Source organism: Mobula birostris, chromosome 4 (assembly GCF_030028105.1).
Source record: "Mobula birostris isolate sMobBir1 chromosome 4, sMobBir1.hap1, whole genome shotgun sequence".
NCBI lineage: Eukaryota > Metazoa > Chordata > Chondrichthyes > Myliobatiformes > Myliobatidae > Mobula > Mobula birostris.
Window position 1 is genome coordinate 201,220,431 of NC_092373.1, and position 18,037 is coordinate 201,238,467.

At 43.1% G+C, this 18,037-nt stretch overlaps 1 protein-coding gene across 2 annotated transcripts in view; it reads left to right on the forward strand.

Moving 5' to 3' along the window:
• ccdc166 (coiled-coil domain containing 166) overlaps positions 1–18,037 on the forward strand; it is a 42,265-nt gene that overhangs the window by 3,913 nt on the left and 20,315 nt on the right. For both annotated transcript variants that reach the window (XM_072254816.1, XM_072254817.1), the window contains exon 4: positions 2,756–2,810. In XM_072254816.1, coding sequence (XP_072110917.1) covers positions 2,756–2,810 — 55 coding nt within the window. The remainder of the gene's footprint in view (positions 1–2,755; positions 2,811–18,037) is intronic.

Here is an 18,037-nt window from a genome sequence, read left to right on the forward strand (position 1 = left end):
TTCTTTTCAATGTTAACCATATATAATCATATAACAATTACAGCACGGAAACAGGCCATCTCGGCCCTTCTAGGCTGTGCCAAACTCTTACTCTCACCTAGTCCCACCAACCCGCACTCAGCCCATAACCCTCCATTCCTTTCCTTTCCCGTCCAAACAGCTATCCAATTTTACTTTAAATGATAATATCAAACCTGTTCTTTTTTTTTTGCCCGTTATGCCGCTGGTGTTTAGGGCAGCAATGAAGGCCTTCCATCTACAGCAGCGTTCACGGCTTCCTTCATTGTGTCTACAGCTTTCCCTTGGTTTACTGTCAGTCATGTGAGTCCTGGGAGGAGACTCAGGAATACCGTCGCACACTGATGTAGAAGGATCCTTCATTGTTGTTTCTGTAACAGTTTTGTTTGACCAGTCAGGGTTGTTAGTCCTAAGCTGAACCCCCAAACCTGGAGCATTGGTGGCGTCTCCCCTTTGACCTGTTTGGCATGAGTGATCCTACCAAGAGCTAAAGTACAAAGCCCTGACTCCTGCCATTATAGCTCTCCGGGTCATTGAGGCATGCAAAGCCACGGCAAGGTTGTGGGCCACTTTGAGGTCTTTCATTATGGGACCTGCCTTTTCTGGATGGTCCCAGGGGTGATATTTAATGTTGTCAGGATCAGGTTTGTTATTGTTTAATATGTTGTATAATTTTATTATTTATCTATTTAAAGATACAGTGTGGACAGGCCCTTGCAGCCAATGAACCACACCGCACGGCAACCCACCTATATTTAACCCTAGCCTAATCACAGGAAAACTTACAATGGCCGGTTATCCTACTAACATTTTTGGAATGCTTAAGGAAACCGGAGCACCCAGAGGAAACCGACACGTTCATGGGGAGGAATGTACAAACTCCTTACAGACAACGCCATAATTGACCTCCGAACTCTGACGCCCTGAGCTGTGATGGCGTTGCACTAACCATTTTTTGTTTCGAGGCAGCAGTACAGTCAAAGACATAAAATAGACTATAAGATATAATAATAATAAAAAAAGGTGAAATGTTTAAACGATACCAGCGGGGGAACCTCTTCACTCAGAGGGTGGTGAGAGTGTGGAACGAGCTGCCAGTGGAAGGGGTGGACTCGGGTTTGATTTCAACACGTAAGAGAAGTTTGGATAAGTACGTGGTTGGGAGGGGTATGGAGGGTTGGGACAGATCAGCCATGATCTTATTGAATGGCGGGGCAGGCTCGATGGGCTGGATGGCCTACTCCTGCTCCTATTTCTTATGTTCTTATGTTCTAGGCAGAATAATAGTTTGGCATGGACTAGAAGGGCCAAAGGGCCTGTTTGTGTGCTGTAGTGTTCTACAACTCTTATAACTAAATAATACAAAAGAGGAATAGTGAGGTAGTGTTCATGGAACTGTTCAGAAATCTGATGGTGGAGGGGAAGAAGCTGTTCCTAAGAGTTTGAGTGTGTGTCTTCAGGCTCTATAGCACCTCCCTGACGGCAGTAACGAGAAGAGGGCATGTCATGGATGATGATGGTCTTTAGTGATGGCTTCAAAAGGCAGCATCCATCGTTAAGGACACCCATCACCCAGGACAGCCCTCTTCTCATTGCTACCATCAAGGAAGACATACAGGAGCCTGAAGATGCAGACTCAATGTTTCAGGAACAGTTTCTTCCCCTTGGCCACCAGATCACTGAACGCATTTTAAATCTTTTTTTATTAATTATTATTGAAAATCAACAACAAAGAAAAATACATCAGGATAACCAAGGCAATATGTAGAATAAGAGTTAAACTATCAACCAAACTAAACAGTATATCAATAATAATAAAAAAATGTTAAAGCTATTTTTTTTGGAAAAAAGAACCCCTACTAACTAAAACAAAAAAACCCTAGTAACAAAAAAAACAAGAAATAAAAAACCCATTTGGAGCACAAACCTGGAGCTATGCGCCATACAGGCTTCCATTTAAAAAAAGGACATCAATCCGCCAACCAAATCCACTTACCCAAGAATCAGAAGAGGATTATCTTAACTAACTCAAATCAAATGATAATAACGGTCAAAAGAGCCCCACCTTTTCTCGAAGTCAAATCTAGGATCAAAAGTTCGACTTCTAATTTTTTCCAAACTAAGACATAACATCACCTGAGAGAACCATTTTATCAAAGTGGGAGCAGAAGCATCTTTTCAGTTTAATAAAATAGCCCTTCTAGCCAATAATGTGACAAATGCAATTACGTGTTGGTCTGCTGTAGAAATACTGTGAATATATTGAGGAATTACACCAAACAAAAACTCTCAATTTATTAGGTTGTAGATTTCTGAATGAGTGAACCCATGAACACTACCTCACTATTTTGTCACTCTGTTGCACTATTTATTTTTGTATACCTTATATAAATCTTATTTTAATGTATAGGTTTTTTTTATTATGTGTTGTACTGTACTGCTGCCACAAAACAACAAATTTCATTGCATATGCCAGTGATATTAAAACTGATTCTGATTCAAATTCCATCTTCTTGAGGCATCATCTTTTGAAGATGTCCTCAATAGTTGGGAGGCTCTCCTGATCTTGTTTGACAGAGAGTCTCTCCATCCTGCATCCACAGCAGCGACATGCTTGTGGGGAGGGAACAAAAGATGAGTTAAAGGTGCTCCCTCACCATGCAGTTGTCATTGAAAACACAATATCTTTTTAAGATTCAAGTTTTGCCAATGACTTTCTTTAGCTGAGGCATTCCAGACGGAAAGAGAATGACTTCCTAGAGAAGGAAGCACAGCAGACTCGTCTGGAGACGGTAAGCAGATGGCGGCAGACAGACTTCTGGAGCAGTGTGGCACTGGAGGGCTTGAGTGATGAGGAGAGACTGGATGGCCTGGGGAAGTTTTCCCTGGAGCACAGGAGGCCTGAGGGATGACATTATGGAGGTTTATAAATGTATGAGGTTTATAAAGTTAAAGATAGGGTGTGAAGATTAGGAGAAAAATTAGCTTTATTTGTCACAGGTACGTCGAAACATACGGTGAAATGCACCATTTGCATCAAATTGAATCAGCAAGCGTACCCACAACTCCCTAACCCTAACTGTCCATCTTTGGACTGTGGGAGGGAAGGAGGACACCTGGAGGAAACCCACGTAGTCACAAGGGGAACATGCAAACTCCTTACATACAGCAGCAGGAATCAAACCCAGACCAGTAATCACTTGCACTGTAAAGCGATTGTGCTAACTGCTACACTACCAGCCTGTCAGAGATATTTTCCCAGAGTAGAGGAGTGTAAAACTGGAGGGCATAGGTTTAGGATGAAAGGGGAAAGGTTTAAAGGGGCAAGATTTTCACACAGGGGACAGTGGGTATATGGAATGAGCTAGCAGAGGGAGTAGTAGAGGCAGGTACAATTACAATGTTTGAGATACGGCTGAATGGATAGAAAATGTTGAGAGGAATGTGGGCTAATGGCAGGCAAATCATAATAGTGCAGATTGTCATTTTGCTGGCATGGATGAGCTGGGAGGATCACAGGGCCTTCTTTTATCCTTCACGTCAAAGGAAAAGACCTTAGCTCACTCAATCTATCCAAATAATACTTGCTGTCTAATCCAGGCAGCATCCTGGTAAATTCCATCTGCACCCTCTTTGAAGCTTCTGCATCTGTTCTATAAGGAGGTGACCAGAATTGAACACAATATTCCCTAGTGTGGTTTAACCAGGGTTTTATAGAGCTGTAACATTACCTTGTTGCTCTTGAACTCAATTCCCTGACTAATGAAGCCCAACACATCATTCACCTTCTTAACCACCCTATCAACTTGCACTGCAATTTTGAGGGTCTTCTGTTCCTGCACATTGCTAAGAATCATGCTATTAATCCTATATTCGGTCTTCAAGTCCAAAGTGAATCATTTTACACTTTTCTGGATTGAACTCCATCTGCCACTTTTCAGCACAGTTGTGGAAGTTAGCTGACTAGAACGAGAGTAACACACACAAAATGCTGGTGGAACACAGCAGGCCAGACAGCATCCATAGGAAGAAGCACAGTCAACGTTTTGGGCCGAGACCCTTCGTCAGGAGTAGAATGAGAATCAGCTTTGTTATCACTATTATATGTCTTTATTACTTGTCCCAGTCCCATCAGGGAGGAGGCTACGTAGCATCCACACCAAGACCACCAGGCTGAAAGACAGCTACAGTACTTTCCTCAAGCAGTAAGGCTGATCAATACCTCTACCCATTAACTCAGCCTTCCCCAACCACCACTACTTTATCATTTCCTGTCAGAGTCACCGTATGTACAGACACTCCCGTGCCTGGTATCAATCTATGTATATAAGCTATCTTAGGTGTTTCTATTTATTGTGTTTTTATTAGTATTGTTGTGTTCTTTATCTTGTATTTTTTTGTGCTGCGTCAGATCTGGAGTAGCAATTATTTCATTCTCCTTTACACCTGTGTACAGGAAATGACATTGAATTTTGAAATTTGTTGCTTTATGGCAGCAATTTGTGCAAAGTCTTAAAATTACTATAAATGACAAAATTAATCAGTTAAAAAAAGGAATGATGAAGTAATGATCATGGGTTCTTTAAAAGTGAGGTAGATTTAGTGATTGAGGGTGTGGGATCGGGCACAGAGCAGATGAGGCCTGGGACAGACTTCTGTAGATGTGCAGTGGAGAGTATATTGATTGGCTGTATCATAGTGTGGTATGGAAACACCAATGCCTTTGGATGGAAAGTCCTACAGAAAAGTAGTGGATAAGACTAAATCCATCACGGGTAAAGCCTTCCCTGCCATTGAGCACATCTACACGGAACATGTGCAGGAAAGCAGCATCCATTATCAGGGACCTCCACCAACCAAGTCATGCTCTTTTCTTGCTGCTGCCATCAGGAAGAAGGTACAGGAGACTCAGGACCCACACTACCAGGTTCAGGAACAGCTATTACCCCTCAACCACAGGCTCTTGAACCAGAGGGGATAACTTCACTCAACTTCATTTGCCCCATCACTGAACTGTTCCCACAACCTATGGGCTCACTTTCCAGGACTCTTCATCTCATGTTATCAATATTTCTTGATTATTTATTTACTATTATTATTTTTTTTTCTTTTTTTTATTTGCATAGTGTGTTGTCTTTTGCACACTGGTTGTCCGCCCTGTTGGTATAGTCTTTCATTAGCTCTATTATAGTTATTGGATTTATTGAGGTTGTATATAGTGACATATAGGTACTTTGATAATAAATTTACTTTGAACTTTGAAATTGTATTGATGGGCCGAATGGCCTACTGGTGCTCCTATTTTCTCGTGTTCTCTCCCTCTGACAGCACTGGAACGCCTTCCCAAGGAGGCTTCCACCAGCAGGCTGTCACCAGCCCTCATCTCTTTCCTTGGCTCAGCCCTCGGGTCTGTGGTTTTTACCCTGTCAAGTACCTTCAGGCATTTTCTTGTGAGAACTGGCGTGTTGTTTCTGGCTCCAGTTCAATGAATGGGCTGTCGCAGTACTGCTTCCGGCCACACGAGGGAAGCAGATGGCTTTGTGATTTAACAGGAATTCAATTACCAGGCCGCAAATGCCCAATTTATGGACACCCTTACATACAAAGGAACTCTTATTGTATTAAATTCCAAAGTCCATCAAGCATGCATACACTTGTTAATGCAAACTACTTCCTCATGATTTTTAAAAATTGTTCTTTTTAAATTGGTTTTGGTTTATTATTGTCACATGTACCAAGATATAATGAACAGTTTTTGCTTAAGTGCCATCCAGGCATGTCATTCTGTACATAAATACATCAAGGTAGTACAACAGGAAAAGCAATAACAATTTATTTATTTACTTACTGAGATATAGCATTTTCAAACTCTCACTGCTACGGTCAGAAGTTCCAACCTACTTCAAAAAGGCAACAATTATACCAGTGCCTAAGAAGAGCAGTGTGCGCTGCCTTAATGTCTATCACCCAGTAGCACTCAAATCTACAGTGATGAAATGCTTTGAGAGATTGTTCGTGGCTAGATTAAACTCCTGTTTCAGCAAGGACGTGGACCTAGTGCCATTTGCCTATCGCCACAATAGGTCTACAGCAGATGTAGTCTCAATGGCTGTTCACACTGCCTTAGATCAACTGGACAATACAAACACCTATGTCAGGATACTGTTCGTTGACTAGCTCAGTGTTCAACACCATCATTCCCACAGCCCTGATCAATAAGCTGTCGAACCTGGCCCTCTGTGCTTCCCTCTACAATTGGATTCTTGACTTCCTAACCAGAAGACCAAAATCTGTGCAGATTGGTGATAACATCTCCTCCTCGCTGATGATCAATATTGCCACACCTCAAGGATGTGTGCTAAGCCCACTGCTCTTCTTCCTCTATACCCATCACTGTGAGGCTAGGTATAGCTCAAACACCATCTATAAATTTGCTGATGATATAACTATTGTTGGCAGAATCTCAGATGGAGACGAGAGGGCATACAGGAGCAAGATATACCAGCTAGTTGAGTGGTGTCACAGCAACGACCTTGCATTCAATGTCAGTAAGACCAAAGAGCTGATTGTGGACTTCAGGAAGCATAAGTTGAGGGAACACGAACCATTCCTCAAAGAGGAATCAGAAGTGGAGAGAGTGAGCAATTTCAAGTTCCTGGGTATCAAGACCTCTGAGGATCTAACCTGGTTCCGACATATTGATGCAGCTATAAAGAAGGCAATACAGTGCTATAAAGAAGGCAATACAGTGGCTGTATTTCATTAGGAGTTTGAAGATATTTATTTTTTCACCTAAAACACTCAAACTTCTACTGATGTACCATGGAGAGCATTCTGACAGGTTGCATCACTCTCTGGTATGGAGGTGGGGGCTACGGCACAGGATCGGAGGAAGCTACAGAAAGATGTAAAATTAGTCAGCTCTATCTTGGGTACTGGCTTCTGTAGTATCAGAGACATCTTCAAGGAATGGTGCCTCAAAAAGGCAATGTCCATTATTAAGGACTTCCGTCACCCAGAGCATGCCCTCTTCTCATTGTTACCGTCAGGAAGGAGACACAAAAGCTGTAAGGCACACATTCAGCAATTCAGGACCATCTTCTTCTCTGCTGCCATATGGAGATTGAACCCATAAACACTACCTCACTTTTTTAATATATTATTTCTGTTTTGCACTATTTTTAATCCAACTATTGGTGGTTGGCATCTGTCTGTCTCAAAGCACAATGGGTGATGGTCATCATCATCACAAGCCTGGGTGGAAGGTACAGAAATCCTGAGATCCCCTTCTCGGCCTCACCAGTGCAGTCTAAAGGAATGTTTATGAAGCATTATGTTTGGTACCAGCTTGGCTGCAGGAGCTGCCAGAAGGATGTTCAATGATGTCCAGCCGCCTTAGGGGCTCCGCTTCAGCTTTACTCCCGCAGCCGTCATCTCTCTTGAGGCTACCCAGAAGGCAGTGGAGCTATTTACCCATAGCTGGAGACCTGGTTCATGAGCACCAGGGCATGTTCACACACTGGTGGGCCTGTGCAGGGACGAGACATCCTCCCTGGCCTCTGTAGTTCAGCCCAAGTCTGGAGGGAATTCAGTTTCTGTGTGTCGCCAGTGAGGAGGCACTACATGAGGCTTGCTGTTGGAGAGGCTATGTACTAGCAGTGGGAGACTTACGCATTCAGCTCTCTTTTTCGCTAGACTAAAAGCCAGCATTGGAAGCTGAAAGTGAGAGCAGCAAGCACTACCCACTACACTTCCACACTAGACGCATCACAACAACCATTTTGATAGTAAATGGTGTCAAAAGTTAGACCCCATCTATTTCATATACATATATTTACTTACTGTAATTTATTTATTGTTCTTCCTTTCTATATAATCATATATTGCATTGAACTGCTGCTGCAAAGTTAACAAATTCCACGTCACATGTCGGTGATAATAAACCTGATTCTGATTCTGAACGGGCCCTTCCAGCCACACTGCCCAGCAATCCCCCAATTTAATCCTAGCCTAATATAAGGACAATTTACAGTGACCAGTTAACCTACCAACCTTTGGATTGGATTGTGGGAGGAAACCGGAGCACCCGGAAGAAACCCACGCGGTCACGGGGAGAACGTATAAACTCCTTACAGGCAGCGGTGGGATTTGAATCCAGGTCGCCTGTACTGTACTGCTAATCACTAGGCTACTGTGCTGCCTAATGCAGAATGTAGTATTACAGTTTTAGAGAAAGTATGTGTAAACAGACAAAGAAATGTAAATAGCCACATTGATATAGGCTGAGAGATCAAGAGTCCATCGTTACTGTACAAGAGGTCAATTCAACAGACTAGTATCAGAGGGTGGAAGCTGTCCTTCAGTCTGACAGTACGTATCCACTGCTTGAGGGGAGAGAAGAGAGAATGTCCAGGGCGGGAAGAGTCCATGATTATGTTAGCTGTTTCCCCGAGCCAGAGGTGAGTGTAGACAGTCTGTGGAGGGGAGGCTGGTTTGTGTAATGGGCTGAGCTGAGGTCACAACTGTCTGCGGTTTCTTGTGGCCTTGGGCAGGGCAGTTACCATACCAAGCCATGATGCATTGCATCCAAGCAGGATGTGTTCTATGATTGTTTTGCAGTCTCATGTGTTTTTGATGTTTTAGGGCACCATCTTAGCTCTATTCAGCTGTTTCAGCGAGGGGCATTCCAAGGTTTGGAGTTGAGCTGCAGTGTTGCCTGTGAGGAGTTGTATGTTCTCCCCGTAAACCGCGTAGGTTTCCTCCAGGTGCTCTGGCTTCCTCTCACAGTCCAAAGACGTACCGGTTGATTGGTTAATTAGCGATTGTAAATTTTTCTGTGATTAGGCTAAAGTTAACTAGGTGGGTTGCTAGGCAGTGCAGCTTGGTGGGCCAGAAGGGCCTGCTCCACACTGTATCTTTAAACATATAAATATTCATTGCAATACAGTGGAGAGCTGGTTGTCATATCAAATAATTTTTGTATACTTTCCGACCTACAGACAAAATCGTGTGTAGCCCTTAAGCTACCCAAAGACGGTTTGCCATTGTGGACCTCCAATAGGATAGAAACATATTCAGGAGGGTTAATAACCAGGGAAATATGGAACTAAGCAGTCAGCAACTTCTGATTTCAGTCTCTATTATGTTCACTCTGCTCCTCCCTCTTCCTGCTGTCCTCCGTTAGAGTCATAGAGCACACAAACAGGCCCTTCAGTCTGTGCCAGCCTGGCTTTCTGCATCATCCTATTTACCTGCTTCCAGACCATAGCCCTCCATTCCCTTCCCATCTGTATACTTATCCAAACTTCTCTTAAATGCTACAATTGAACTCTCAGCTACCACTTCTACTGGCAGGAGAATGGGGTTGAAAGCAATAATGGATCAGCCAAGATCAAATGGCAGAGCAGACTCGATGGGCCAAGTGGCTTAATTATGCTTCTATGTCTTATGTTCTTTTAGTCTAGCTCTTTCCACATTTGCAGCACTCTCTGAGCAAGACCATAAAATATAGGAGCAGAAGTAGAGTCTGCTCCACCATTCAATTATGGGCTGATCCAATTCTTCCAGTCATCTCCAGACCCTGACTTCTCTGCATACCCTTTGATGCCCTGGCTGATCAAGAACCTATCTATCTCTGCCTTAAATACACCCAATGACTTGACCTCCACAGCCAGTCATGGCAACAAATGACATAGATTTACCACCCTTTGACTAAAGTAATTTCTCCACATCTCTGTTCTAAATGGACGTCCTTCAATCCTGAAGTCGTACCCTCTTGTCCTAGACTCCCCTACCATGGGAAATAACTTTGCCATATCTAATCTGTTCAGGCCTTTTAACATTCAGAATGTTTCTATGAGATTTCCTCCCCCCACCCTCATTCTCCTGAACTCCAGGGAATACAGCCCAAGAACTGCCAGATGTTCTTCATGTGGTAACCCTTTCATTCCTGGAATCATTCTCATGCATCTTCTCTGAACCCTCTCCAATGTCAGTTTAAAATAAGGAGCCCAAAACTGCAAACAATACTCCAAGTGTGATCTCACGAGTGCCTTGTAGAGCCTCAACATCACATCCCTGCTCTTATATTCTATACCTCTAGAAATGAATGCCAACATTGCGTTCGCCTTCTTCACTGACTCAACTTGGAGGTTAACCTTTAGGGTATCCTGCACAAAGACTCCCAAGTCCCTTTGCACCTCTGCATTTTGAATTCTCTCGCCATCTAAATAATAGTCTACCTGTTTATTTCTTCCACCAAAGTGCATGACCATACACTTTCCAACATTGTATTTCATTTGCCACTTCTTTGCCCATTCCCCTAAACTATCTAAGTCTCTCTGCGGACTCTGTTTCCTCAACACTAACTGCTCCTCGACGTATCTTTGTATCATTGGCAAATTTAGCCACAAATCCATTAATACTGTAGTCCAAATCATTGACATACGTTGTAAAAAGCAGCGGTCCCAACACTGACACTTGTGGGACTCCACTGGTAACAGGCAGCCAACCAGTATAGGATCCCTTTATTCCCACTCTCTGTTTTCTGCTGATCAGCCAATGCTTCACTCATGCCTTCCCTGTAATTCCATGGCTCTTATCTTGCTAAACAGCCTCATGTGCAGTACCTTGTCAAAGGCCTGAAAATCCAAGTACACCACATCTACTATATCTCCTTTGTCTACTCTGCTTTTTATTTCCTTAGGCAGGATTTTCCTTTCAGGAAACCATGTTGGCTTTGGCCTATCTTGTCCTGTGCCTCCAAGTACACTGTATTCTCATCCTTAACAATTGATTCCAACAACTGCTCTGCTGTCCTTTTTGCTAGAGAAAATTAGTCACCCATCAGATTCCCCTTAAATATTTCTTCTTTCATCCTAAATCTATGACCTCTAGTTCTAGTCTCACCCATCCTGAGGGAAAATGCCTGCATGCTTTCACCCTATCTATACCTCTCATAATTTTATCTATCAAACCTCCTCTCATTCTCCTTCGCTCCAGGGAGTAAAGTCCTAACCTATTTAACATCTCTTGATAACACAGGTCCTCAAGTCCTGGCAACATTCTTGTAAATTTCTTTTGTACTCTTTCAATCTTATTGACATCTTTCCTGTAGCTAGGTGACCCTAAGAGCACACAATACTCCAAATTTGACCTCACCAACATCTTTTACAACCTTGACATAACATCTCAACTCTTGTACTCAATACCTGATTTATGATCGGGGGAGTATTAATAGGACCATAAGACATAGGTGTAGAATTAGACCTGCTCTGCCATTCTATCATGGCTGATTTATTTTGCCTTGAGGCCACCCTCCTGCTTTCTCCCTGTAACTTTGAAGTCCTAATTAAGAACCCACTAACCGCTTTAAATATATGGACGCAATGGCTTGGTCTCCACAGCCTTCTGTGATAATGAATTCCACAGATTCACTACTCTCTGCCTAAAGAAATTGCTCCTCATGTCTATTCTAAATGGACATCTCTGAATGCTGGGGCTGAGCCCTCTGGTCATAGATTCCCCACTATAGGAAACATCCTCACCACATCCACTCTATCCAGGCTATATCTCGTATTCCTATAACTATATATATCTATATTCAATAGGTTTTAATGAAATCCCCCCTCCCATTCGTCTAAACTCCCGCCAGTACAAGCCCAGAGCCATCAAACGCCCCTCATATGTTAACCCTTTCATTCCCAGGATCATTCTCATGAACCTCCTTTGGACCATCTCCAATGCTAGCATATCCTTTCTTAAATAGAGGCCCAAAACTGCTCGCATTACTCCAAGTGAATTGAATTGAATTGACTTTATTACTTACATCCGTCATATATACATGAGGAGTAAAAATCTTTACGTTATGTCTCCGTCTGAATGTGCAATGTGCAATTTATAGTAATTTATAATAAATATTATGTACAACAGGATAGTCAATATATCATAGAAATACAGTTGTGTCAGCATGAATTAAGCAGTCTGATGGCCTGGTGGAAGAACCTGTCCCGGAGCCTGTTGGTCCTGGCTTTTATGCTACGGTACCCTTTCCCAGATGGTAGCAGCTGGAGCAATTTTTTGGTTGGGGTGACTTGGGTTCCCAATGATCCTTTGGGCCCTTTTTACATACCTGTCTTTGTAAATGTCCTGAATAGTGGGAAGTTCACATCTACAGATGCGCTGGGCTGTCTGCACCACTCTCTGCAGAGTCCTGCGATTGAGGGAAGTACAGTTCCCATACCAGGCAGTGATGCACCGTTCCCATACCAGGCAGTGATGCACCCAGTCAGGATGCTCTCAATTGTGCCCCTGTAGAAAGTTCTTAGAACTTGGGGGCCCGTACCAAACTTCTTCAACCGTTTGAGGTGTAAGAGGCGCCTTTTTCACCACACAGCCAGTGTGTGCAGACCACGTAAGATCCTCGGTGATGTTTATGCTGAGGAACTTAAAGCTGTTCACCCTCTCAACCCCAGATCCATTGATGTCAATAGGGGCTAGCCTGTCTCCATTCCTCCCGTAGTCCACAACTAGCTCCTTTGTTTTTGCGACAACTGTGGAGATTTCTTCTCTGTGGGCTGCCACATTATTATTTGAGATTAGGCCAATCAGTCTGTTGTCATCAGCAAATTTAGTTAGCAGATTGAAACTGTGGGTGGTGACACAGTCATGGGTATATGGAGAGTAAAGGAGGGGGCTTAGTACACAGCCCTGAGGGGCACCTGTGTTGAGGGTCAGAGGGGCAGAGGTGAGGGAGCCCACTCTTACCACCTGCCAGCGATCTGACAGGAATTCCAGGATCCAGCTACAAAAGGCAGGGTGAAGGCCAAGGTCTCTGAGCTTGTTGTTGAGCCTGGATGGAATTATGGTGTTGAATGCTGAACTGTAGTCCAAGAACAGCATTCCCACATAAGCATCCTTCTTCTCCAGATGTGTAAGGATGGTGTGTAGAGCTGTGGCTATTGTGTCATCTGTCGATCGGTCTTGTTGGAGGTGAATTTTAGGGGGTCCACAGTGGGTGGTAGCATGCTGCCCATGTAGTCCTTGACCAGCCCCTCAAAGCATTTGCTTATTATTGAGATGAGCATGACAAGACACCAGTTGATCAGACACGTTACCTTGGTCTTTTTGGGTACTGGAACAATGGTGGATGTTTTGAAGCAGGAGGGACAGGGAGAGATTAAAAATGACCCATGCCTTATAAAGCCTCAACATTATATACTTGCTTCTGCAGTGCCTAATCTCTCTCTTCCTACAAAGATATTTCCCTATAGGCATGCTCATTTGATCACACAGTGGTAACAAACTGACTATTTCCTGGTAAGCCCTCCTGTCATCTTAACTTCTGGGTTCAGCTCTGGAAAAGCAGTCTTATGATTCACAAAAAGTGAAAGCAGAGACAGCCAGAAATACTTTGCAGTTTAGACCATGTGCAGGAACGTACAAAACTGCAGAGAGTAGCGGACCATCATGGACACATCCCTCCTCATCATTGTAGTATCTACAGGAGGTGCTGCCTCAAGAAACCTGTGTCTATCAAAGATCCCAACAATGCAGGTAATGCCATCTTCTCACAGCTACCATCGGGCAGGAGGTGCAGAAACCTGAAGTCCCATATCACCAGGTTCAAGAACAGCTATTTCCCTTCAACTATTCAGTTCTTGAACCAACTGACACAATCCATATTGACTACAGTTTAGCAATTCTGAGTCTGTGCCATCTGGTCCTAGACTACTCCACTATAGGAAACATCCACTCTATGTAGGCCTTTTAATGTTCAATAGGTTTCAGTGAAATCCCCCTCATTCTTCTAAACTCCAGCAAGTACAGGCCCAGAGCAATCAAATGCTCCTCACATATTAACCCTTTCATTCCTGGAATCATTCTTGTGAACCTTCTGTGGACCCCCTCCAATGCCAGCACATCTTTTCTTAGATAAGGGGCCCAAAACTGCTCACAATACTCCAAGTGGGGCCTCACCAGTGCTTTTTAAAGCCTGAGCATTACATCCTTGCTCTCATATTCAAGTCCTTTCAGAATGAATGCTAACATGGCATTTGCCTTACTCAATCTGCAAGATAGACTTTAGGGAATACTGCAAGAGGACTCCCAAGTCCTTCTGCCCCTCTGATTTTTGAATTTTCTCTCCATTTAGAAAATAGTCTATGCCTTTATTCCTTCTACCAAAGTGAATAACACTACATTTCATCTGCCACATCTTTGCCCATTCTCCCAATCTATCCAAGTCCTTCTGCAGACTCCCTGCTTCCTCAGCACTACCTGCCCTTCCACCTATCTTTGTACCATCTGCAAAGTCGGCCACAAAGCCATCAATTCCATCATCCAAATCATTGACATACAAGACCAAAGGATATTAGAAGCAGAATTAGGCCATTCAGATAATCGAGTCTGCTCTGCCATTTTATTATGGTTGATCACGGATCCCACTCAACCTCATACACCTGCCTTCTTGCCATAACCTTTGATGCTCCGAACAATCAAGAAATAATCAATTTTCATTTTAAATATACCCTCAGACTTGGCCTCCACAGCTGTCTGTGACAGAGCATTCCACAGATTCACTACTCTATGGCTAAAAAAATTCCACCTTAACTCCGTTCTAAAGGGTCGTCCCTCAATTTTGAGGCTATGCTCTCTAGTACTGGACACCCCCACCACAGGAAACAACCTCTCCACATCCACCTTATCTAGTCTTTTCAACATTTGGTAGGTTTCAATGAGATCCCCATGCATTTTTCTAAATTCCGGTGAGTACAGGCCCAAAGCTGCCAAACGCTCCTCATATGTTAACTCCTTCATTCATGGAATCATCCCCGTGAACCTCCTCTGGACTCTATTCAATGATAACACATCCTTTTTGAGATACGGTACCCAAGACTGTTGACAATACTCAATGTGGCTTGACTAGTGTCTCAGAAGGCCTCAGCATTATCTCCTTTCTTTTATATTCTATTCCTCTTGAAATGAATGCCAACATTGCATTTCCCTTCTTTACCACAGAACCAACCAGTAAATTAACCTTCTGGAACTCTTGCACAAGGACTCTTAAGTCCCTTTGCACCTCTGATGTTTGCATTTTCTCCCTGTTTAGATAATTGTCTGCACTTTTGTTCCTTCCACCAAAATGCAAAACACTGTATTCCATCTGCCACTTTTTTGCACATTCTTCCAATTTGTCTAAGTCCTGCTGTAATAACGTTGCCTCCTCAGCACTACCTACCCCTCCACCTTTCTTCATATCATTTGCAAACTTTGCCACAAAGTCATCAATTCCATTATCCAAATCATTGACAATGTGAAAAGTAACAGACCCAGTATTGACCCCTGAGGAACACCACGAGTAACTGGCAGCCAACCAGAAAAGGCTCCCTTTATTCCCACTTGCTACCTCCTGCCTGTCAACCATTCCTTTATCCGTGCCAGTATCTTTCCTGTAATGCCATAGGATTTTATCTCGTTAAGCAGCCTCATGTGTGACACCTTATCAAGTGCCTTTTAAAAATACAATTAAAAGATATCCACTGTCTTTCCTTTGTCCACCCTACTTGTTACTTCCTCAAGGAACTCTAACAGATTCATCAGACTAGATTTCCCTTGACATGCTGACTTTTATCATTTGTCTGAAACCTCATCCTTAATAATAGACTCCAATACTTTTCCAACCACTGAGGTTAGGCTAACTGGCCTATAATTTCCTTTCTCTTGTCTTCTTCCTTTCTTAAAGGGTGGAGTGACAATTGCAATCTTCCAACCATTCCAGAATCAAGTGATTCATGAAGGATCATAACCAATGCATCTGCTATCTCTTCAGCAACCTCTTTCAGAACTCTGGGATGTAGTCCAGGTGACTTATGCACCTTAACACCATTCTTAGCAATTTTTCCTGCAAGGGCCCTCACTCCTGCTCTCTGACAGTCATGGACCTCTGGCACACTGCTAGTGTCTTCCATAGTGAAAACTGATGCAAAGTACTCATTAACTTCATCTGCCATTTCTTTTTCCCCTATTACTACCTCCCCAGCATCATCTTCCAGCAGTTGAATGTCAACTTTCACCTCCCTTTTACTCTCTATAACTGAAAAATCTCTTAGTATCCTGCTTTATATTATTGGCTAGTTTGCCCACATATTTCATCTTTTTCCTTCTTATAGCTTTTTAGCTGCCTTTTGCTGAATTTTAAAAACTTCCCAAACATCCAACTTCCCACTCACTTTTGCTACTTTATATGCCCTTTCCTTGGCTTTTATGCAGTCCTTAACTTCCCTTGTCAGCCACAGTTGCCTATCCCTGCCATTTGAGAACTACTTCTTCTGTGGGATATATCTATCCTGTGCCTTGTGAATTACTCCCAGAAACATCAGCGACATCTGCTCTGCCATCATTCCGCCAGTATCCCCCTCCAAAGCACCTGGGCAAGCTCCTCTCTCATGGCTATATAATTCCCTTTATTCCATTGCTATACTAATGCATCTAACTTATGCTTCTCCCTCTCAAATTGCAGTACAAAAAAGCCTTGCAGAGGGTGGTTAGGGGAGCAGAGAAGGTTATTGGGGTCTCCCTACCTTCTGTCCAAGACCTCTTTCAGAGTCGATGCCTCCAGAAAACACGATACATCATTAAAGACTCCTCACACCCTCTCCATGAACTGTTTGTTCTTCTGCCATCAGGCAAACGTTACAGGAGCATCAAAACTAAAACCACAAGGCTACTAAACGGCTTCCTCCCACAGGCAGTCAGACTGCTAAATAGCTGCTCTACCTGACTCTGCTTTGGACACTTTTAACTTGCACTGGACACTTATAACTGATTTTAACGGACATGTGTCTGTTGTGTTTTACTATTTATTGTTACACTTATTATTTAGTGTTGCGTTTGTTATGTTATGATTGCACTGCCCCTGAGAAACGCTGTCTCATTCTGCCCTGCAGAGCTGATGTACGGTTAGAATGACAATAAAGTTTTTTGATTTGATTTGATCACATTATCATCATTGGCTCCTAAGGGTTACTTTACCTTAAGATCCCTAATAAAATCTGAATTATTAGACAACATCCAATCTAAAGTAGCCTTTCCCAGAGGAGGCTCAACCACAAGATGCTCTAAAAAGCAATCTCGTAGGCATTCAATAAATTACGATATCAACCTGATTTTCCCAATTCCCTTGTATATTGAAGCCCCCCCCCATTGCAATTGTGACATTACCCTATTACATGCCCTTTCCAGCTCCCTCTGCACTCTTAGCCCCACATCTTGGGTACCATTTGGAGGCCTATATGATTCCCATAATGTTTTTTTTTACCCTTGCAATTTCTTAACTCCACTCACAAAGATTTGATATTCTCTGACCCTATGTCACTTCTTTCTAAGTATGTAATTACATCTCTTACCAACAGTGCCATACCACTGCCTATCCTTTCAATACAAAGTATATCCTTTGATATTAAGCTCCCAACTATGTCCTTTCAGCCACGACTCAGTGATGCCCAAAATGTTAATCCCTAATTGCACCACGAGGTCATCCACCTTATTCTGAATTCAATGTGCATTTAAATACAGCACCTTCAGTCCTGCATTTGTCGCCCTTTTGAATTTTGCATCTGCGGTATAATTCAACTCCTTGCACTGTGCATTTGGACCCAATCATTGGCTTGCCCTTCCTTACATTCATATTACACCCATCATCTACTGGTAAATCTGTTGGCTCATCCTCAGCTTTATCATACTGATTCCCATCCCCCCCGTCATGCTGGTTTAAACCACTCCTGACAGCTTTAGCAAACCTGCCTGCAAGGATATTGGTCCCGCTTGGATTCAAGTGCAACCCATCCCTTTTGTATAGGTCACACTGCCCCAGAAGAGGTCCCAATGATTCAGAAATCTGAATCCCTGCCCTCTGCTCCAATTCTTCGGCCACACATTTATCTATCACTTCATTTTATTCCTATCTTCACTGTTGCGTGGCATAGGCAGCAATCCTGAGATTACTACCTTTGCGGTCCTT